This window comes from Nasonia vitripennis (assembly GCF_009193385.2).
Source record: "Nasonia vitripennis strain AsymCx chromosome 4 unlocalized genomic scaffold, Nvit_psr_1.1 chr4_random0007, whole genome shotgun sequence".
NCBI classification, from domain to species: domain Eukaryota; kingdom Metazoa; phylum Arthropoda; class Insecta; order Hymenoptera; family Pteromalidae; genus Nasonia; species Nasonia vitripennis.
In genome coordinates, this window is record NW_022279643.1 from 2,759,988 (window position 1) to 2,783,732 (window position 23,745).

At 35.7% G+C, this 23,745-nt stretch overlaps 2 protein-coding genes across 16 annotated transcripts in view; one reads left to right on the top strand and one right to left on the bottom strand.

The window, feature by feature from the left end:
• Positions 1 to 23,745, top strand: part of LOC100119385 (echinoderm microtubule-associated protein-like 2) — an 804,666-nt gene that overhangs the window by 576,712 nt on the left and 204,209 nt on the right. The window lies entirely within an intron of this gene.
• LOC107981019 (NKAP family protein UM04995-like) lies at positions 12,618 to 16,087 on the bottom strand. The gene is made up of 3 exons (XM_016984867.3): positions 13,124 to 16,087; positions 12,988 to 13,056; positions 12,618 to 12,897 (listed from the first exon to the last, which is right to left on the bottom strand). The coding sequence occupies exons 1-3, from the start codon at positions 13,857 to 13,859 to the stop codon at positions 12,620 to 12,622; spliced, it is 1,083 nt and encodes a 360-aa protein (XP_016840356.2). The 5' UTR covers positions 13,860 to 16,087; the 3' UTR covers positions 12,618 to 12,619.

The window sequence follows — 23,745 nt, forward strand, 5'->3', positions numbered from 1 at the left end:
TTACTGTAGTTGTTTTATAAAAAAAAAATGAAATTTTATTCTAGTTCAATGTTAATTTTTTAAGTGTAATTTGTAATTCAGATAAACATAGATGTATTTTCAATGACTCCAACCTCAGAAATCTCTATCTTTGTATTATGATTTTTATTTCTTTTTTTTAAACGTATGCAATCCTTAAGGGGGCACAACACCTTTAGTTAGTAGACATATTCACCTAAATTTTTACCATTGTAGAACCTCTCTACACTTCTATGATCCCTACTTATAGTAGGGAGTTTCTTCGAACCCATAGTTCAGTGACTGGAAGATTCCAAGTGAACGGACGGACCAAGTAAGCTTAAACTCAAAAATGTTGTTTAAAAGTACATTGGTTATAGTATGAATAGAGAGATCTAAATTTAAATATGTTGAATGAAAGTTACATTAAAAATATGCTAAATTTTATAAGAAATTAATTTAAAAAATCAGTGAAATGATTATAAAAATGTTCCTACATTGTAACGGTTGCTAGTGCAATCTATGCACGTCCAGCACGTTATGACGTCTTTCCGGGACAATCAACATTATGTATAATACTTCGTTTGTTACAGCTACTAAAAGCGCAGTGCATAAGGGAGTAAGAAAGACAGAGAGAGAGAATAAGTATCGAGAGAGTTTTAAATTCTCTCTCTCTCTCTCTCTCTCTCTCTCTCTCTCTCTCCTTATGTACTAGTAGCTAGCACCCGCACGTCTGGAGCTTTGTGTATTGTTCCGGACGTAACCGAGGGCTACTAGGAATAAGATATATTAGTATTAGTTTCAGCGAACGTTTCTCCGTCACTTGATTCTCACATGCGCGAATTGACAAGACGATTCGTGGCTTCAGGCCAATGCGGTTAGAAGTGGTTTATAATCATTCTTAGATTGCCACAACTTCAGTAAGGAGTTTACTCCACCGATTTTAAAGGTCACTTACAGTGCGGAGATGTTAAAGGGCCGATATATGACTGCCAGGCCAGAGAGTTGAGTGGTGGGAGGCGTTCGCACGGGCACATCACTGCGTGTGTATAGCTATAGATATAGAGGAGCGCGCGCACTGCTTTGAGTCCCTTTGGTAGTCCTCGGGAAAGCGCCTTTGTTTTAGCGGGCCCGAGTTTTCGGCGGCGTTTAATGAGTGGAGAGTCAGTTCTCGTTGAGAACTCGTGACAGAAGGTCACATTTGGACCTGTTTGTTAGAATATTTCAATAAAGCCATAATATCGGATTAATGAAGATCTCACAGTTTATTTAAACTTTAATGTAGTCTTGTCCTATGTATACCAAACCATTAAGAAACAGTTATTTAAGTTTTACACGAGACCGCGAGTGATCATTGACTTTCCTTTTCTTGAATCCACGTCCACAGAATTCAAGAGTCAAGCCTCAAAGTCATCCTTAGATTAATAAACCAAGTTCTAGATTACTACTTTAATTTTTTTGTTCTGATTTACGGACCTGCTCCACTCTCTCCAGCTCCTGGGGTTTCGTGGCATCCCCGCATTCAGTGCATTACAGATCTCCACAAGTAGAATCACGAATAATAATGACGGCTAAGCTACCGTCATAACACATTCAAAATTAAACTCTTTTATGCATACCATAACTAATGTACTTTTAAACAACATTCTTGAGTTTGAGCTCAATTGGTCCATCCGTTAACTTGGAATCTAACGGCGTAGCACCTGAAATTAAGAAAAACATAATCAAGAGAAAATTAGCTTTAAAGTTTCAACTTCTAATACTTACACATAAATAAAGTAATATTTATCCTGTAAATTTTGTATGTATCTCGTCACTGGTATCTATCAAAATATAACTTTGTGTGCCAGGAGTAGATAGGCTATAGGCATACCAGAACATAGGCATACTAAAACACCCCCTCTCCTCTCAGAGTGTTTTGGTACCCGATTGAGAAGGGATTTTTGAATGTTAGAACAATAGGATCTGCACTATTTTCCTTGAGAGATATGATTGCTAATTCCTTTAGAATATAATCTTCTTCGGTTTGCTTGAAACCAGTCATGTCTACTGCATACTCTATTTTCCGATGCAGCTTAGACGAGCTTCTTGACATCTCCACTAATAGGATTGTACTGAACAATGCGATCGTGTAAGATCAGACAGTAGGCTGAAGTGTTAGCAGGAAAATCTTTTATAGCCTCAAACTCCAGACGTACATCGACAGGAGCGCTCTTGAGAGATTCGTTTTGTCGTGAACAGTCAATAACTACGAGTGGTGCAAAGTTGAGAAACGAAGACTTTGTCAGCAGCGGTTGCGGATCTCTTCCATAGTAGGATTTTTGAAAATTAGCGTACATATCATAGAGAATGGCAAACTGATTTTTAGCTATGTCGAGATTCATATTGTTGTATGGATAATATTGTGAATTCAAGAAAAGTTTCACATTACTCAACTCACAATGGTCAAATCGACTGGCGTTTGCAGTTTTCATTGATTTTCTCTTTGTTTGCAGTCCAAGAATCACAAAACAAGGTTTTTCCAATTGATTTGATGTTTTCACTGTCCAGACGTGTTTAGTAGTGCTTGGGAGAAGAGGATATTCAAATAACTCCCAAGAACGGAAACACATGGAGATAGGATTATCTTTACCAATGAAATTCAATAGTTGGATTTTTTGTTTATCAGATGCAACAACATATGGCATCAACCACTCTATCTTTAATACTTTTACTTCGTAATCTTCATAATTAGTTACACCAGATGCTACAGCGCCTTCCTGGATTATTACATTCAAGTCGCTTCTCGATCTTGTGAGAATGAGCTCATGCTTCATATTAACTATTATCTTTTTATAGTCTTCTGCAAAACCCAAGATCATACTCAGTGGAATCGCAACGTCAAAATTTCCTTTGTCATCTACGACCGATTTGATATCGTCTTGAATACCAAACCAGCCCGCATTCTCCAGCATATCATTCTGATTGATGTTAAATGAAATCAATCCTTTCATAACACTGCTCAGACCAACATTTTTACTTTTATCTATCTCCACAGCATTAATCTCATAACGAATTTCATCAAACAGATGACAAATGCCATTGTTGACAAATTTAGTTTTAGCAAATGCTGCTGATCTACCTTTTACTTACAATTTTCCACATATATGGATAGAGCTGCGAGATGGTAAGAGACATAGATCATGATGTTGAATAGAAATACGAATTTCATCGCTGTTGTCAAAGCTTAATGATGAGTATGGTTGATGTGCGTGTACTTCGTAATGAGCAATAGACTCATCGAATACGACACCTGATCGAATGCTTAGAATTTCGTCCATTTTTTTGGAAGCAGCAAAGAATTATACACGTGAATTTTTTCCACGAACTTTTAGTCCTAGACTTTTCAGAAACTGAATGCTCTTGCGTGTTAACGGTTTGAGTTTCTTCGGTCGACTGATGACTGGTTGCCATGATGACTGATTTATATATGATCCAGAATTGTAAACGATGCCCATTATACAGATTTGATGTGAAGTCTAATAGTGATTTCCTCTCCTCGAAAATTTACCAAATTTCCATCCTGATCGACAATTTGAATTTGTAGATGATCTATGTACTTGACACTGACCGGTAGATATATGACGTGTGACGGAACTTCTATGATTTTATATCCCGGAGGCACTCTGGGAAAGAACTCATGGATTGTATGAACTTTCTTATTATTGATATAAGCACCTCCAGTAATATTGCACTCAACTCTGAGTGCAATGATTCTCAATATTCTCACTTGTAAATCAGAGCTGTGTTGAATATTCTCTTCGAGAGTGCGAGGAGCAAAGCCAAGGAGACTGCCTATGGAATCGTGAGGTGTGAGATCTATCGGATGACTGCAGAGAATTTCACTTCTAAGAGTATTGTTGTTAGCTTTCAAAGAGAATTCGATTCCTTTGGATTTTAAAGTTGTTTGTAAAAATTGATTAATAGCATCAATCTCATAACTGCTAGTAGGAATATTAATAATAATATCTCCGTTTAAATTCAGTTTATTATTTGAATAGTCAACATTGGGAATAGAGTTAAATGATAAAAGTTCAACTAAACCCAAGACAAAATTTTTATGCTTTGGTAGTTCAATCGAAGGAAAATATTGCTCTTCTAAGACAGATGAATTTCCTGAGAGACTCAGAGTGAAGCTATCTTCCATGACTGATCGGAAGATAATGATTCCATTCGTCAGTGAGCACCTCTTTTATAGTCTCCCAGCTAAGAAAAAAAGACAAAAATGGCCACATATAAAAGAGTCAAAATTTTGATATCTTTTATAGTTGTATTTCACTTCTTTTACGTTAAAATACAACATGAGATCTTTAGGAGGTTTAAGATCGCTAAAACTATCAAAATAAATCACTTCAGGACCACGTTTGCGATAGCAAACCCAGTGAGTGCCTCTATTTTGAAAATCGTCCAAGTTTACCACTGCTGACTCATTATGCCATGGACCGCCGGGAGGTAGATTATTTCTCATGAAAATACCTCGGAAATCTGAGATTTTTATCATACGAGCATATTTTTTTAGATCATAGTCAGTTAGTGCATGATTTGACAAAGTTAAATCGAAGTTTTTTTTTTCTACTGACTTGATGACCACTGCCGATATGAGGTTTCATAAATAATCCCATTCCAGTTTTATAGGGCTTAAGATGAAGACCTTTGCCTAAAGCAATAGCTTCCATGGTCTTATTATGCCTCTTACTTTCTTCATGATTTTTCTGCGCAGCCTTAGCATCATTAACTGCTTTAACTATTCCAGCAGCACCTGCTAGAGCACCGGTCGCACTTAGTCCTGCGAACAATGGAATGAGAAAAGGAAGAACTCCACCAATTTTTGATGGAAGCGGCAGAACACGTGGAATGATAACTTTTTTATTTCCACCTACACTTTTAACAGCTTGACGTGCACCCTTCAAGGCTGATTGAATAACCTTGCGAGAATGTTTACTTGCTGTCATTGATTTTTTAGCTACAGTCACTAACTCATTAAATTTCAATCCCATTCCGGTTTTTCCTTTTAATTTCATAGCATTGCTAACAGCAAAAGCAAAAGCTTTTTCACCAAGACTAGCATCCTTGGCTCTGACACGTTGCATAGCTTCCACAGCAAGCTTCTTGTCTGCAGCTTTACGATCTCCGTTTTTATCGGAGTAAACAATTTCATGTTTTTTACACGCCTGATCAAGTGGATTAATGCCAGGATCTCCTCTTTTCATTCGCTTTTTCAATTTGGTTCCGGGACCGCAGTATTGATATCCAGGAAGATGCATTTCAATAGGTAAGTTATTGATAACTTTATCAAGCAATCCATAGCTTTTCGGCTGTTTCTGAGATTTATGTATGATCATCTCTCTTCGAGCGTTGATTCACAACTGATGTTCATGGTATAAAAAGGGCATTTATATTTCAAGAGCTCAATGTTATATCTGACTGTGTTGAGTTAACATGGATTTTACCGAGCATAACGTCAAACTCCCCGTGACAAATTTCGATTTTGGAAAAGAGAAAAGAAAAAAGCATCATGGGGAATTACTACCAGATAGTGTACGAGCAGTATTCTGTGGGCTATCGAACTGTGGAAAAACAAATAGTTTATTGGCTTTAATAACACATCCCAATGGTCTTAGGTTTGAAATTTGTATGTATACTCTAAATCCTTGAATTAGCCAAAGTATCAATTTCTCAAAAATGTCCTGGATCCGATTGAAGGAGTATCATATCTTCCGTTCAGTGAGCATGAATCTGAAGTATCCCCGGATGAAGCCCTTCCAAATTCAATTATGATTTTTGATGATGTGGCATGTGAGAAGCAGGATAACGTCAGAGCATTCTTCTGTATGGGGAGACATAAAAGTGTAGATAGTTTCTATCTATGTCAATCTTATGCTCATATAGAAAAACATTTGATTAGGGATAATGTCAATTTGTTAGTAATTTATCGACAAGATGATGTAAATCTTAAGCATATCTATGAAGATCATGTGAACACCGATTTAACTTTTAATGAATTTCGAAATCTTTGTTCTGAATGTTGGAAGAATGATAGATATGGATTCATTGTCATTGACAAAGATAGATCGATGAATGAGGGTAGATACAGAAAAGGATTTGACTGTTTTGCAATAAAAAAGGAATTATGAGTCTCAAACTTGCAGTTCAGTTGTATACATCACCACGTCAGCATGTCAGACTTCAAGAAAGAGAAGAATGTTCTTAGTGAGTTCTTGCGAGCTCGTGAGGCTATTAAAAAAAATACACTTTATTAAAACAGGAGAAAGATGATTTTGAAAAAGTCATCGGTGATACTCTAAAACCAGTCATCTCACCACTTGAGAAACTTGTTGAGATGAAAAGTGAAAGCACACTGCAGCAACCATTTAATCATATTTTGGATAAAAACAGCGGCAGTAAGAAAATGAAAAAACGAATGAAAATCGATCGATCAAGTTTGCTCAACGGTCAAAATAAGAACAATAAATAAAGTTTATTGGTTTATACTGTTTATGATTATGATGATGATGATGATGTTTATGACACAATAACCAATTCTACATTTAGACCCGCGAGTGGAAAAAATGAATCAGCTGAAGACTTTTTATCATTGCTAGATAAAAGCCGTAGAACGATTGATAATATATACGGAGTGCGAAAGGTTGATGAAGTGTATATGATTGGTGATTCAGAAATTGAATTTGATGATAAATATGTCAAAGTCAGAAATGAAAGTTATCCTAAAACGAGTGGACTGATGGAATTGCTATTTAAAAAATATCCGGATGATCTTCTTCTGAGCTCATCAGATTGTGCAAATTATCGCAATATTCTGGAAGCAACAAATGCTCATCGGAAAAAATTCAGCAAAGATGAATCTATACGAATGTCGAGAAGTAATAAATATAAGAATATTTTAGCACCAATGTTCCGCAGCACTCCACATAAAAAGAACAGTAGCAGCGGAGGAGGTCTCATATCTAAATATAAAATAGCTAAGAAAAATTCTTCCATTGATCTCGTCTACTGGGATGATCCAAACGAGCTTACTGAGAGACTTCGATTATTGATTGCCGAACGATCAGCTGGAAACAATAATCACGTCAATGAAATCCAGTCGATTATTGAGGAATTACGTGAAGCTGGGCATATATATTGATACGCAACTTTCTTCTTTGCATTAGTACTACCATGAGTCTCGATGTGTTTGGAAGAAAACTTGAGGGCTCGCAAGTGAGTCGTGGTCCTCCAGGCATTGGTTTCAATTTTACACCAGACGGTGATTTTGATTTAGAAAACAAGCGACTTTGCAACCTAGGACCGCCCAATCATCCAAACGATGCAATCACATTGCATTCACTGAAAGTTATTCTACAAACTGAAATAAATTATATAGCTACTAAAATTGCTGGAATTGGTGAAGTTATAGAAGAATCTAAGCAGCAAGTTGAAAAACATCAATTGGAAGTGAATGCAAAATTGCGTTATCTTTATAGTACAACTCTTCGCAATTACTCTGGTGTTGATTATATCATTGAAGAAGTGAATAAACAATTAAAAGTTCGTATAGACGAATTTCCAGATGGATTTTCATCTACTGTAAAGGAAGATGGAACGTCATAGAGTAGCTGAAGAGCTGCACAAGCCAGCACGTCGGCGATACAAGAGAAGAAAATATGACATACGTGGAATAGACGAGACTTGGCAAGCGGATCTTGTAGAAATGATACCATATTCTAAAGAAAACAAAGGTTTTCATTACTTACTCACTGTCATAGATATATTTTCAAAGTATGCATGGGCCATGCCAGTTAAGTCAAAGAGTGATAATGATGTTACTGCAGCTATAAAGTTAATACTAAAAGAAGGACGAGTACCGAAGAATCTACAAACTGACCAAGGAAAAGAATTTTACAATTCAATTTTTCAAAAACTTATGAAGAAGCACAATATACACTTATACTCTTCACATAGTAATCTTCATGCGAGTATATGCGAACGATTCAATAGAACATTAAAAAATGCAATGTGGACAGAATTCAGCAAACAGGGAAGCTATAAATGGTTGGATATTCTACCTAACTTACTCAAAGCATACAATTTGAGAAAACATCGGACAACAGGAATCGAGCCTGAAAATGTTACACTGGCAAATGAGCGAGAAGTCAAGAGACGTTTTCCAAATGAAAAGTTGCCAGTGAAAAAACCGAAATTTAAAGTAGGAGATAAAGTACGAATAAGTAGGATAAAAAATGTTTTTGAAAAAGGTTACACACCAAACTGGTCTACTGAAATTTTTACAATAACGCGAGTTGTCAAAACTATTCCGACAACATACCACCTCAAAGATTATAACAATAAAACCGTCTCAGGTGGCTTTTATGAAACAGAAATTCATAAAACTATGTATCCTGAAATTTATCTAGTAGAAAAAGTATTAAGAAAAAGTGGTAAACGTGTATATGTTAAATGGCTAGGATTTAGTGACGAGCATAATAGTTGGATAAATAAAAATGAGATTCTTTAATGTAACTATATTAACAATTTATGTTCTTTTTTTATGGATAAAAAATCAGATTGTAGTAAATAAAAGCAGATGTATTATGTTTATCATATTAAATTTATTCATGTATTATTATTATGTGCAAGTTAATAAAAAATATATCTTTGTGTTAGAGAAAATTGTATTAAAGACAAGTAATGAGGGAGAACTATGAAATATAACTTACTTATTATGAAGTTAGGTGAGCCTTGGTCTCTTTGTAGAAGGTTCGATGTTCGCTTCGATTTCTCGAATGTGCTCCTCGTTGTTGTCCGTGCGTTCATATAGCCCATTTCCCACCACAATTCCCGCCCTTTCCATTGCCTCTAGTAATATATCCCTTCTCTCTTCTGATTCTAATCTTATCTTATCTAATGATGGATCCCATTCGTGCATGAACTCCTCAGGCACATGGTATTCAATCCTGATTTGTTCACCTTCATCCCCCCTCCCACTTTCTCCCTCTCTTTTTTCTTCTGCATCATTGCCAATGGTTACCTCATCCTCCCTCTCATTTTCTCCCTCTCTTTTTTCTTCTGCTTCATTGCCATTAGCTGCATTGTATCTCCTCTCCTCCGCTTCCCCCTCTACATGCATTGCAGCTTGCGCCATCTGTTCTTCCATAATTCTGTAATGACCCCAGGGCAAAGTATCTGTACTATGAGGTAATAAGTATCTTTTATCATCGTGAGGACTTAGAGCAATTTTTTCTTGTTTTTCAGTATGGACTATGTGTAATTTTGAACGAATATTGCACTGCTCACGTTTTATAATAACAAGATCTTGAAGACATTTTCGATAATCTTTGAATGTGATTGATTTCTTTACTACATTGGATTTTATCCCTTTGGCTTTTTTCACTGTCTCAGCTCCATCAATCAAAATACTATACATTTTGCTTCTTAAGCCTACGAACTCTGTCATAATCTTGCCACAGCATTCGTCTTTCATCAATCCAGGAACTTTTTTATTAACACGCGGAATTTCAAACTGATTATTCTCATCATAATCAGAAGTATCAAACTTGTGTATATCTTCTTTCATTATTTGATACATATCAATCTTCGTCCGCAACTTCGTATATTAAACTATCGGTATCTGTATTTTCTCCTACTCGTTGTTTCATATATGAATAATGAAAATCATATACTAATGTTTTTGACAAATCGAGAATACAGAGACCAACATAAATTGGTTTCTTTATTGTTATACTTGTCTTCTTTAGCTGAATAGCAACTAAATTTTCATCAAAGATTGCACAACTATGAAAATTTGGTTGAGCTATACGTGCTTCTGCTGCATATCGACCTGTAAATTTATTCACTAATCGCACATCAACGCGAGATCGCTCTCTCTCGATACACTTTCCATAGACAGCATTAATTAATAATTTATAAAACAGTTTTTCAAATTCATTCTTGGACTGCTTTCTTTTCTCTGTATTTAGTTCGACATATGGTTTGAGCCAGGCCTTCTGCTCAAAACTCAAAATTCTATGCACCTTTTTCAGTCGAAGTCCATTATCTAACGCCTGTTTCTGTGCTCGATAATGAATTACATACCTTGTCTTATCATTCAAAGTAGTTAGAAGTTTCTTCTGTTTAGAGCCAGGTGGTGTACGATGCTCTGCGCAAAAAGGGAGATCTCGATGATCATCGTGTACTTCTTCAGGATACTCTAAGTCAACTTCAGCAAAATAGCCTATGTCAGAATCTGGTGGTGTATTGAAAAAACATGTATTTGTCTCATATTCTATCCATTTAAATTTTCCAACTGGCAAAGGTTGTACCATTGCCCATCCATAAAGATTATTTATATCAAAATATAAGAGAGTCTTTGTTTTCTGCTCCTTATCATATGAAGGTCCCATATATGGATTGTTTGCCTTGGCATACCGATTACAACATTGACTTATTCCACCTCGAATCCCTGCTTCAATAAACATCAGCATGTCAATATCTGTAAGAAGCTCCAATTCCACCTGTGTCATTTTAAGAGCTGCTGAAAATGTTAGTCCAGGAGTCGTGTAAAAATGTGCAGGGCATAAATCATATACTCTAAGAGATGTCTCCCGAAAACTTTCAAAAACATCAGCCAATAATAAAACATCCGTTTTCAAGTATAGATCAGAATATTCGCCTAAAGCTTTTATATTAAACATATTCCAGACTTGAACAGCATGATTGTAATCTTTCTCAGTAATATGTGAATCTGTTAATTTGTTGTAAAATTCATTTTTTTCTGGCAGTTTTGTTGTCATTAGTTTATCTAATTCATTAACAAAATCATATGGAAATATGCCTTTGCGTCTAAGAAGATTGATTTTTTCATCCGTGAAGCCATCAGATCGAAACTCATTTACTGCTATCGGCACGTTCTCTAGATATGATGCAAGTTCAATTCCTTTATCGTAGAATTACACACGTCCAGCCAATGATAAATATCTTCATCGCTCATATCATTTTTACTTTGTATGGTGTCACGAAGTAAGCCAACAAGACGTTCAAAAAAAATCCATCGAATTCATCTTTACTTTTTACTGAAATATGACTAGAATATTATTCGTGAACTTGCACAAAACTATCACTTTACATCAAGGAAACGCAACTGACGAACTGTGATCGTTCAAGGAAGATGCTCCCGCTCTTAAATAGGGAGAGAAGGTATTCTCGCAAAGGATCAATGCTAGAGTCGAAGAACTAGTAGATAAGATTAAGAAAAAGATTTTCTCGGGAAAGACCAATGGTGTGGACGAAGAGCTCATAGATAAGATAAGAACGAAGATTTTCTTGAGAGGGGATGCATTTTCTTTCTTTTCATCCAATCCAAAATCGACTTTTAAAATCCTAGATAAGCCAGAGGCGGAGTTATGTATTATAAAAACAGAGAGTAAGAGTCTAGCTCAGATCATTTCTTACTGAATAGCAAGATGACTAGCGTGATTGATAGAAGTTCAAATGAATATAATGTATTGTTTAGAAATACAATATTGCAATGTCAAGAAGAAGAAAAAGTTTATCTCTGTGACATTCAAGGTTTTCAAAGAATTACCGTCGATACTTTTATTTTCAAGGAAATCAGTTTTCTCAATTTGAGTAAAACTGCTTTACCGACTGCGTATCTCTTTAAACCTCCATTACCATGGGATGAACTAACAGAGGAAGAAAAATGTATGACTCACTGGATTGAAAAGAGCCATCACGGCATAGAATGGGATTCTGGAGATATTCCATATCACCGTCTTATTAAAATTTTAGAAATATGTACGCAAGGAGTCACAAAATTATTCGTCAAAGGAAAGCAGAAAGCAGAATGGATAAAAAATTTATTGCCCGATTTGTAAGTTGCAAATATAATAAATTTATTTAAACTTTCACATTAAAAAAAATCCCTCACACATTCTTCTATTTATTTTTTCAGATCAATCACAAACGTCGAAAATTTTGGCTGTCCATCGTTTGAAAAAATAATATATGATAAGCAGTTCGTCTGCTTTAATCACGATCTCTGCATTAGAAGAGTGCCTATGTGTGCTGTTCGAAACGTTATTGCAATACGAACCTGGCTACTCGATTATTTAGATGATCGATTTAGTTTAGATACGGTGGATAATCAAAATTCAAAATGTATTTGTTTATACTGGAAATCAGCTTAAATAAATAAAAAATGATTTTAATAAATGAATGTTTTATGTTTTATTCCCTTATCAACTTTATATATATTCGGCAACGTACGTTGTTGCCACCTACTCGCACGCTGCTGACAAAACGTGACAATGTGTCAGATGACATAGGTAAATCCGTGCCCGCGTGAGTCGGCTGAGCCATGCCTTCTGCATGTCCGACGTTTCTAATTATAATAAACAGGACCCTTCTGGCCCTGGTTGTAACGCGCGATCAACGACAGTAAACATGCGTTATAATATACATTTCTAAAAGGAATAATGTTTAATCAAGCAGGAAACACAAAATATTAGTGGAAAATTATGTTTATTTATTTTTATTTTTTTACATTTATCATATCAAAAATTTATTACAAAAAATTTATTGAAAAATATCATTCAGATTTTTCGCATATTTGCTTTCTTATCGAACACGATAAGCGGATCGTTGAGTATTTCGTCTTGCAATATACGCGGTCGTGCTCGTTGCTGTAGTGGCATTTGCTGTTCTTGTTGATGCTGCAGTGGCTCGGTTGATCTGCTTGATACTGAAGTGGCATCGGCTGATCTGCAGGATAGAGAGGCTGTGGTGATGGCTGCTGTCGCGGAGATGGTGGTGGTAGATCAGTCTTTTTTAAAGACAACGAAAGTTTTCTCCGTTCCTTCTTTTCTGCTGCAATAACAAACCAAAAAAAAAACAAAAATTAATGTATATATTATCATAAAAAATGAAATTAAATGAATGAAAAAAAAATTATCTTACCTGATTTTTCGCTCTCTTGAGATGATGTGAATGTCATCCTTTTACCACCTATACCATTGATTGCTTCATCTGCAATTAAAGAAAAAATATGTATTATTATTTTTTGAAAAAATTAAAATTTTTTTTTATAACTAACCATCAGATTTCCTCTTTCTTGAACTTTTGTCAGAGCCACATCCCGACCTGGATCCCGAGCTGGTGCTCGAGCCAGAACTCGAGCTTGAGCCTGCACTCGAGCTTGAGCCTGAACGCGAGCTTGATCTCGCCCTTGAAGATTGTGATAGCCTAATCCCCTTGGATGCTATTACGGATCGTAGAGGAGGCTGTAAATGCTCAACAGCGCAAACAGATGTATTCAACGCTTGGCAATCAGCCCTCGTGCTTGCCGTACTTGTGTGGTGATCGCTTGGTACAGAAGTGCGGTCGTTTCTCGAAGATGAGCGATGGTGCTCGTTTCTCGAAGATGACCAATGGCGATCGCTTTTTTTTGATGACGAGTGATGGCGATCGCTTTTTGATGACGAGTGATTGCGATCGCTTTTCGAAGACGTAGAAGGGCGATCACTTTTGGCTGCCGGCGGAGAGCGAGGGTCCCTGAGTGGCTTCCTAGCTGGTGCTGTGACTGCGACTTTGGCTGCGGATGCGGCTTCTGCTGTGGTTGCGGCTTCTGATGCTTTGGCTTCTGCTGTGGCTTTGGCTGCGACTGCTGCTTTGGCTTCTGCTGCGGCTTTGGCTGTGGTTGCGGCTTCTGCTGCGGCTTTGGCTGCGGATGCGACTTCTGCTGCTTGTTGCTGCGAGTTTTGCTCCTGTGGAAGCTGCTGCTGATGGTGCATCTCTGATAAGGATGATATACTTTTAAACATCTGCTGCATCACACCAATCGACGGAAGTTACTGCTGTTGTTGCGACTCTGGTGAGGTGAGCGCACCCTCATTCAGCTGCTTCATCGCAGCAGTTAAATCGGCTGGTAGAGCTGAAGAATATAACAAAAATAATTAAATTTAAAAAAATGTTACAAATACAATCTAAACTAATGTAAAAAAAATAACACTTACACTTTCTCAAAATGAAATCATCATTAATTCCATTCGATGTCCAGGACATCAACTGCCATGCCACATTAAAGTGATGGACAATTGTTCTATAGCCGTTGACCTTCTCAAAAGCTGCCTTCATGCTGTCGTTGATTCCTTCCATCTTCTCACACATTGAATTGAAGAATGAACTTGAAAACGAAGAGTGAACTGACTGACGAAGCATGCACCAGGTCCTTAAATAGGGTGGACAGCGAAGCTTCCCTTTCCACTTCAATTACCAAAAGTCCTTCGATTTGCGAAAAATTTCCACTTTCTTCTCATAGAACCTCTCTTAGACACTTCCCACCGGAATTTTCAAAATCTCCTCCCTCTCAGCAAAATTTGACCATCCCTCAATCACTCGAGTACACACCTACGCTTTCTTGGAGAGAGAGAGAGAAAGAGAGAGAGAGAGAGAGAGAGAGAGAGAGAGAGAGAGAGAGCGATCATTGTTGACTGTCCATATCTTAAATTTTCATGCGAGAGTCTTCAGCACGTATCCGACTTATCTGTGTGAAAATTCAAAATCCTAGTTCTTGAAACGCACACATGCACATATTAACTTGGCGGATAATCTATCTGCTAATCTGCAAGCAATCAGCCAGATCTGTATACTTGCGCATAGGCTAGCAAGCGGTCGGGAAAATATGTATGTCTAAGCGAGAAGAGGACGGGTCAGATGTGTATACGCACGTGCAGGTAAGCATGCGGAAATATGTATACCTGCGCGCGTGTCGGACAAGAAGTCCGACAGATACCCGTATGAGATCTATTGTGCTATGAAAAAGATTATCTCCGTATGTAAGCACGCGGTCGAGGAAATGTGTATACCTGCGCGTTTGCAGCACAGATACCCCTGTGAGATCTATTGAGCGTAAGATTATCTCTTTAAGAATCGACAGTAATTTCAAGTGTGTGTGAAAATTATCTCTGCTCATGACAATCTAACGTGGAAACAGCTTTGAGGGTTTATCACTTCACGAGAGCGAGCAGATGTGCTTATTATTCTTGTTATTATCTTTCAGTTTAAACTGTGAGAAAGTGGGATTTATTTTTCTCCGATAAATTTATTAGCTTTGACTGCTATCTTATAAGGATGCATTTATACACTTTCCGCCACCTTCGCTTTTCACACGTTTCTCGAAAATCAGAGAATCAGCCAGATGTGTATACTTGCGCGTAGGCTAGCAAGCGGTCGGGAAAATATGTATGCCAGAGCGAGAAGGGGATATGTACGCGCAGATAAGCATGCGGGGTTGAGGAATTACATCAGAGTGAGATTGTGAGAAAGGTGGTCCGATGTGTATACGCACGTGCAGGTAAGCATGCAGAAATATGTATACCTGCGCGCGTGTCGGGCAAGAAGTCCGACAGATACCCGTATGAGATCTATTGTGCTATGAATAAGATTATCTCCGTATGTAAGCACGCGGTCGAGGAAATGTGTATACCTGCGCGTTTGCCGCACAGATACCCTTGTGAGATCTATTGAGCGTAAGATTATCTCTTTAAGAATCGACAGTAATTTCAAGTGTGTGTGAAAATTATCTCTGCTCGTGACAATCTAACGTGGAAACAGCTTTGAGGGTTCATCACTTCACGAGAGCGAGCAGATGTGCTTATTATTCTTGTTATTATCTTTCAGTTTAAACTGTGAGAAAGCGGGATTTATTTTTCTCCGATAAATTTATTAGCTTTGACTGCTATCTTATAAGGATGCATTTACACACTTTCCACCACCTTTTCTTTTCACACGTTTCTCCAAAATCAGAGAAGGAGGAGCTTTTCCAAGCAAATGTAGGCCTCTTCCCTCTCTTTTGGGAGGGCTGCAATCTTTCCCTGAGAGGAGAGAGGGTGTTCTAGTATCTTGGAGAGAGAGAGGGGATCCCTCCTCTTTCACCGGGTACCAAAACACTCTGAGAGGAGAGGGGGTGTTTTAGTATGCCTATGTTCTGGTATGCCTATAGCCTATCTACTGCCAGGCTGTCGCATCTGGATACACATAAACATGTCTGTTGGAGTGTTAATGCATCTGAAACACAAAAAGTAAAAATAAGTAAAAAAGATGTTAGAATGATGTTAGAATTATTAGCTGTAAAAATAAGTAATTTAAAATAAAATTATGTTTTAATTAATAACACTTAAAGCTATTATTTTTTTCTTACCATAGTCACAAAGCATTTGGTGTGTAATGTCTATCATATCCTCAACTGTCATGTTTATGTAACGGCTAAAGCACCTCACTTAGTCCTAACGCCATTGCCAGAAACTTCTTATTGAAAACTTGCTGTAGCTTCTTTTTCTTCTTGAATTGCAGCCATCATGGAGTCCTGCGTGATTTTCTCACAAACTTCACTTAGTTGATTTCCAGCGTGCCCATGGCTCAGTACACGCATAACAATAACAGTTATTTGGTTCATTTCACACCCCTAACTAAAAGAATATATTAAATCTCGTTAACCTTTATAAAAATTGATGAAAAAGGTTGGATCAATAAACAACAACTTGAGGTTAATTTATTGTTAAGTATATTGTAAAAGGCTTGAGAGCCTAGTCGGCGGCACGTCTGCTCACATCGGAGTCTTACAGGCAAGAGAGAGAGTGTATTGTAGAGTACAGCATAGTCTGCTCTACACACGGAATATGATATAATACGTAATAGGCGATTAGAGTATAGCGCGAGACATGCGCGGTTCGTCAGCTCTCGCGTGAGCTCGTCTCGATGTACAAAATCGCAGTTGACCAATAGATGGCGCGACGTGTACCATTTTGGTACTGATAATCAAGATTATAATACTTACTATATTACAACACGCCTCCTTAAGTTTATGATCTTGATCTTTAGCATTAACTTTTCATTTTCGATACATTTTTCTATTACATTTTAAATTAATCTTAGCGCTTTTCTATTTTCTATAAACTTTGTTTTATTTAGACTTTTCGTTAACATATCTGCTAAATTGAATTGAGAGTCTATTTTTATAATATCAATTATGCCATTTTCATAATTCTCATTAATATAATGATATTGCACTTCAATGTGCTTCGAGTTTTTAGTGAAGTTACCATATTTTGCAATCGCAATTGCACCTGAGTTATCCTCATACACATTAATTGGTTTATCGAATTCTACATTGAACATTTCGCTTAATAAATTTTTTACAAACAATATTTCTGTTACTGCTTCTGACATAGCAGTATATTCTGCGAAAGTTGAACATTTGGTTACAGTGCTTTGTTTATGAGTTTTCCAGAAAATTACATTACCATAAAGTCTTATTACAAAGCCTGTTGTAGATTTTCTATCTACATTATCACCTGCATAATCAGAATCTACCATACAATCTAATATTTCGTTTTTCAAGTTATCACAATATGTCAATTTTAGATCTTTAGTTTTATACAGATATTTTAGGATTCTCAACGCATATTTATAATGTGTTTGGTCGTAGCAACTTTGGTATCGACTTAAATAATTTACGCTATACGCAATATCTGGCCTTGTGCCTGAACTAATGTATAATAATTCTCCTATCAAGTTTCTATATTTTATATTTTCATCAATTTCAATAGCTTGATCTAGTTTTAAATTTGACTCCATTGGAGTATCATATAATTTGGCTTTTTCTAAATTATATTTAGTGGCTAAAGATTCAATGTATTTTGTTTGACTTAAAGTCATTTTTTGTCTATCATCGCTATAATTTATATCAATACCTATATATTGGCTTATTTTGCCTAAATCTTTCATCACAAATCTTTGCATTAGACTAGATTTAACTTTATCTATTTTATTTTTATCTTTGCAACAAATTAGGAGATCATCAACAAAAACTAAAATATATATTGAATCTTTGTTCGTATTATTTACGTATAGACAGTAATCGTAGTTACTTCTCACAAAATTTAAGCTTTCGATAAATTTATTAAAACAATCGTACCAAGCTCTAGGACTTTCTCGCAGTCCGTATAATGCCTTTTGCAGTTTGCAAACTTTATTGTCACCTGTTTCGTAACCTTTTGGTTCATTTATATACACCTCGGTTTTTACATCACCGTTTAAGAAAGCTGTCTCTACATCCATTTGTTCTATAAATAAATTGTTTTTACAACTGTATGACAATAAAATTTTCAAAGTTTGCATTTTTCCTACGGGTGAATAAACATTATCTAAGTATTCCTTTTGTTGAAATCCTCTTACAACTAATCTCGCTTTATACATATTATTGTTTTTCTTTTTGTAGACCCATTTCACATCAATGACTTTTTTGTCTTTTGGCCTTTCAACAATTTGCCAAGTTTTATTTTTCATAAGACTATTGATTTCGGAATCCATCGCAATTTTCCATTGTTTATATTCATTTGAGTTTAACGCCTCCTCGAATGTATTTGGTACATTTGCATCAATATGATTTACATATATAAAATGAGTTACAGGATTTCCGTATCTATTTACAGGACTTTTCTTTCTATTAGATTTTCTTTGTACTTTTAAACTTGAATTATCATTTTCAGCAATATCAGAATTTAATTCATTTTCTCTACTTTCATAATTATCTATACGATTTTCGAAATTTATTTCATTACCCCTACTTGACTCGAGAGTCGAAGTATGGGTAAAAGAGTTTAGTTTGTTTTCTACATTTTCAGATTCGCTATTTTCCAAATCTCTATCTTTTTCATCATCAAGTTTTTCTAAGCAAATAATTTCTGTATTTTCTTCGACTACTTGTACATGTCTAGCATGAATAACTCTACCATTGACGAGAACTTTATAGCCATTTTCTACATAACCTACTAGTACCTAATTTGGCTTTATCGTCCCATTTGCTTTTTCGCAGCGCTTCTGGTACTCGTACAAAGACTCGACTGCCATAAATTTTTAAATGATCAACATTTGGTTTTTTACCAAAAAATATTTCGTATGGCGTTTTATTTTTGGCTGTATTTGCAATTGTGCGATTTTTTAGATAAGCTACTGTTTTCATAATTTCAGGCCAATATCGCCTATGAATTTTTGCTTCACGCATTAAACATCTGCCCATATCCATTGCGGATCTATTATATCTTTCCGCTACTCCATTTAATTCATGGACGTACGGTGGGCATGGCAATAGTTCAATTCCTTTTGATTTTATAAAATCATAAATTTCCTTATTTAAATATTCTTTGCCATTATCACAACGTAATTTCTTAACTCGCTTACTAAATTTATTTTCTACTAAACTAACAAATTCTTTTAAACAACTGGCAGTCTCTGATTTATTTTTAATGCAGAAAATTCTAGTACACTTACTATAATCATCAATGAAAGTTACAAAATATTTTTCTCCCCCATAACCGATTGTGTTATGTGGACCATTTAAATCTGTGTGAATTAATTCTAAAATTTCCGTAGTTTTTGATCTATTATTTTCGAACGGTACATTTGCCATTTTACTCTCTATACAATTTCCACATTTCATTTCGACATTTTCTATTTTTTCTGGCAATCCTTTTACTAATTTATTTTTCACTAATTTGTTCAAATATTGAAAGTTAACATGACCTAATGCTCTATGCCATTTCTCTTTATCAGTTAATTTTAATGAATTTACAAACATTTGCTTATTTTCCTTTTCAATTACATAGCTTTTCATAAAATATAGATTATCCTTTTTGTTTGCGACTGCTATTAATTCTCTATTTTTATTGTAAATTTTGGCATCATCATTTTTTGCTACTACTGTATAATTTTCTGTGACTTTAGAGAAACTCAGTATGTTTTGTCTAATGCCTTGAACATAATAAACATTTTTTACGTCTACTTGTTTTTGATTGTAATAATTTTTAAAAAGTAATTTTACAGTTCCAATTTTAGTAGCTTTCAAACTTTTACCATCAGGTAATTTTACTTCTATAGGATTTTTTAAATATACGAATTTATCAAAATATTTATCATTATTTACAATGTGGTCTGTGCAGCCACTATCTAGTAACCAATTAATTTGACCTAAACTTTCGCTACTATTTTCTAACGCAGTTATCTGGTTTACCTCTGGGTTGCAGACCTGGGTCAGCCATGCTTCGGATGAGTAGTCGCCCTGTTGTTCGCCTGAAGATTTAGCTTTGGGTTGACCTTGACCTCTGCCTCGCTGATTGTCTCGGTAGTTGCCTCGGTTGAAGCCTCTGTTGAACCCTCTGTTGTAGCCTCGTTGATTTCCTCGTTGGTGACCTCGTTGACCTTGACTGTATTGAGCACCTCGTCCTCGGTTGCTCTGCTGATGTGGTCTCGTACACTCGTTTATGAAGTGGCCAAATTTTCCACAGTTAAAACATTTGCCTTTGGTTTGTACCGCAAAGGTACTGGCATTACTTTTATTATCTGACTCAGCATTAGTCATATTTTTCTCTTTTATTTTCGACTTTACATAGTCTACTGTTCTTTGGTCTTCTGGGATAACATCTATAAAATCCCCAATGTAACTGTAGCTTGGTGGTAAAGCTCTAAGTAGATATCTCAATTTTTCGACTTCTTCTAATTTCCCACCAGCTGATTTGAATTCATTAGTTACTTTTTCGAATTCTACAAAAAATTCTTCCACTGAATTATAATTATTTAATTTGATTTCTTCGATTTTTCCTCTGCATATAATTTGCAAAGCTGTTGATTGTGTTAAATACATTTTATCGAATTTTGTTATCATCGCGAGAGCTGTTTTACATTCACCGATGTATTCTAATTGTTTGTCTGAGATAGCACTAATTATCATAGTGCGAGCTTTTAAATCAATCTTTTTCCAATCATCTTCTTTGCCTTTATATTTATCAGGCATTTCATTTATTGCTGGTTCGTTGCACTCTTTATACTCTAACAGGATCATTAATCTAATTTTCCAACTGGAATAATTTGCACCATCAAACACTGGTATCATAATGTCTTCGATTTTCGCTTGCTTAGCCATTTCTTTTTCTTTTGCACTAATGCTCTCGTATACTTGATTTTTCAATTTAATAATCTTCTTGAGTGCTTTTAAAAATATTTTTCTAATTTGATTTCTTGATTCTTCTTTTAATTCAATATTTTTGGCTTCTAATCCGTCTTCTTGTTTTACTTTAGGCTTAAGCCACAAGTACATGTGCTTAACCTCTAATTTGCACGTGCTCTGAAATAGCACTTCACCACGTGTTTCACTCGCCGACTTTAATCTTCTTGCATCGCACTTAAATCTTGATTAGTTTTTAAAATTCTTTTAATTGTTGAGTAGCTGACGACTTTATCTACGTCACTGAGCTTATATTTTTCTTCTTTAACCCTTTTTGACCGGTTAATTTTCACTTGAAAATCTTCTTCTATCGACAGACGTTTCTATACAAAAATTCGAATATCAATGCTTCACATGCATATAATTTCTCCAGATATTTTCTTCTTTAATTTCACTGTTCAATTTTTCACTGTGCGATTTACTTTTTTTTAACAATAACCGTTAACTACTTTCCACGTGGCTTTTCTTCTAACCTCACTTAGTTTTACACTACATATCTCTCATGTCACTCATATGAGTAGACATGCGGGATAAAATATAAATACCAACCACGCTCTGCTACCATGATGAAAAAGGTTGGATCAATAAACAACAACTTGAGGTTAATTTATTGTTAAGTATATTGTAAAAGGCTTGAGAGCCTAGTCGGCGGCACGTCTGCTCACATCGGAGTCTTACAGGCAAGAGAGAGAGTGTATTGTAGAGTACAGCATAGTCTGCTCTACACACGGAATATGATATAATACGTAATAGGCGATTAGAGTATAGCGCGAGACATGCGCGGTTCGTCAGCTCTCGCGTGAGCTCGTCTCGATGTACAAAATCGCAGTTGACCAATAGATGGCGCGACGTGTACCATTTTGGTACTGATAATCAAGATTATAATACTTACTATATTACAACAAAAATTACGTATGCATCCCATTAATTAATAGGATTTTATCAATTGAAAAAAAATGTTTAAATAGGATTTAATAGATTCTTTTAGTTAGGGATGCATTGCCTTTTAGACCTACTTTTTCGCTGGAGTTTTTGCACTTATCTCACTATACTGTAGCCACACAACATCAATTTTACAAGCAAGCCCTTATATGCTTGTTTCATTAAATGTACATGGCTGTTACAAATACCACAACACAAAACTCTTTATTCCACACCTGGCCGAAAAACTCTTCTTTTGTCCTTGATAAGCCGGGTAATAGTGGCATATTTTTCACGAAAACAATTTTGGTGAGGCGAAAGTAAAATTTATCGGGGCAAAAGTAAATTTTTAAATATGAAAACAAAATGTACTTTTCGTATTCTTCTATCTAGCAGAATTTGAAATTGTTTCGATCTCGCTATTCAGGATCAAAATGTGGCCTTACGGTCGAGAGTGGAATAGAATACTATATGCAACACGAGGCGAAAGTATATTTTTCCCTTGAGTGATTATACTGCCCTTACGAGAATATTTTTTCCTCGGGTGCTTACTGGCCTCGCTTTGCTCGGTGTGATAAACACTGTGCAAAAAAGGACTACTTAGATCACGGATAGGCGTGACTTCAGTGCGGGCTTAGTCACACTGTGCTATAAATATTTGTACGATACACGTGTCATAAGTCGTAATTTACGGCATGGCTTGTATAAGCGCCTGAACGTAACGAGTGCACTTAACGCCGTGCCATTAAGAACGACTTATGACTAAACTTCAAAAAAAAATTATGATCGATTTGTAGGTCGATATACGGAATTTCGTTAAAAGTCGTAATTTATGACAAAAACTACTTTTATTATTTAGCTTATAACTTTGATACAGAACTTTTTTAAGAATACCAGGATCGTATTCTACGGTAAATTCCCTACACTGAGAGAAATGTCGTAATAAAATTTATTGCATGTCTACGAAAAATTACTATATAAGATAGTGACGGTGCGACCCATTTGTTTTCTATTGGAAATTACTATATTATATTCTAAAATTTGTACATATTAAAAATTACTGTATAAGATAGTACATTTTATTCTATTTTTTAAATATTTGATATGCTATATATGAGAAAAGGAAAAGAAATTTTGTTATTTTTTTGTAACTGCATCTGTAATTATGTATAGTTTCATCTGTACGCTCGCTATTTATAACCTTTTTTGTAACCTAACAATTAACTAATTCGCACGCTCGGATTTGTTCGCATGTTTCGCTATAGAAGCTTTACAACAAATTGTCTCATATATGTATAGAATTTTTGTCCTCACTTGGTTTCACACCCGTCTTGTACAGCGAGATTGCACACTATATAGATTCAGAGTTTCTTCATCGTTGTTCGCGACGACTCTCTTGCCAATTAATCATACCTTGCTTTGAAACAATCATGTTTGTCACGGCAATTATACTCTACGTTGTTGATCAATAAAAATATGCGATCCTCGAGCCGTAAAACTAGGTGTAGTCCTGTACGTAATTCGGCGTCCCAGCGGTTATGCAGTTCATGAATTTACCTATCCTGACGAAGTCAGTGTCGCTGCATCTTACGGAAACGACACTTTCTACTATTTTATATAGTAAAATGTGCCAATATTTATATATTAAATATTAATCAAAGAACTTTTTACTTTTTTTAATAGTAGAATATGCCCGGTTTTATGTAAAAAATGAACATTTATTATAGTAAAAAACT

What these genes read in the sequence shown, in the direction of transcription:
- LOC107981019 (XM_016984867.3), bottom strand. Translation starts at nt 13,859, where the DNA reads ATGCAGCAGATGTTTAAAAGTATATCATCCTTATCAGAGATGCACCAT. An exon ending in AAGAAAGAGGAAATCTGATG is followed by an intron (nt 13,057 to 13,123) that starts GTTAGTTATAAA and finishes CTTTAATTGCAG; the next exon opens with ATGAAGCAATCAATGGTATA. An exon ending in TCAAGAGAGCGAAAAATCAG is followed by an intron (nt 12,898 to 12,987) that starts GTAAGATAATTT and finishes TTGTTATTGCAG; the next exon opens with CAGAAAAGAAGGAACGGAGA.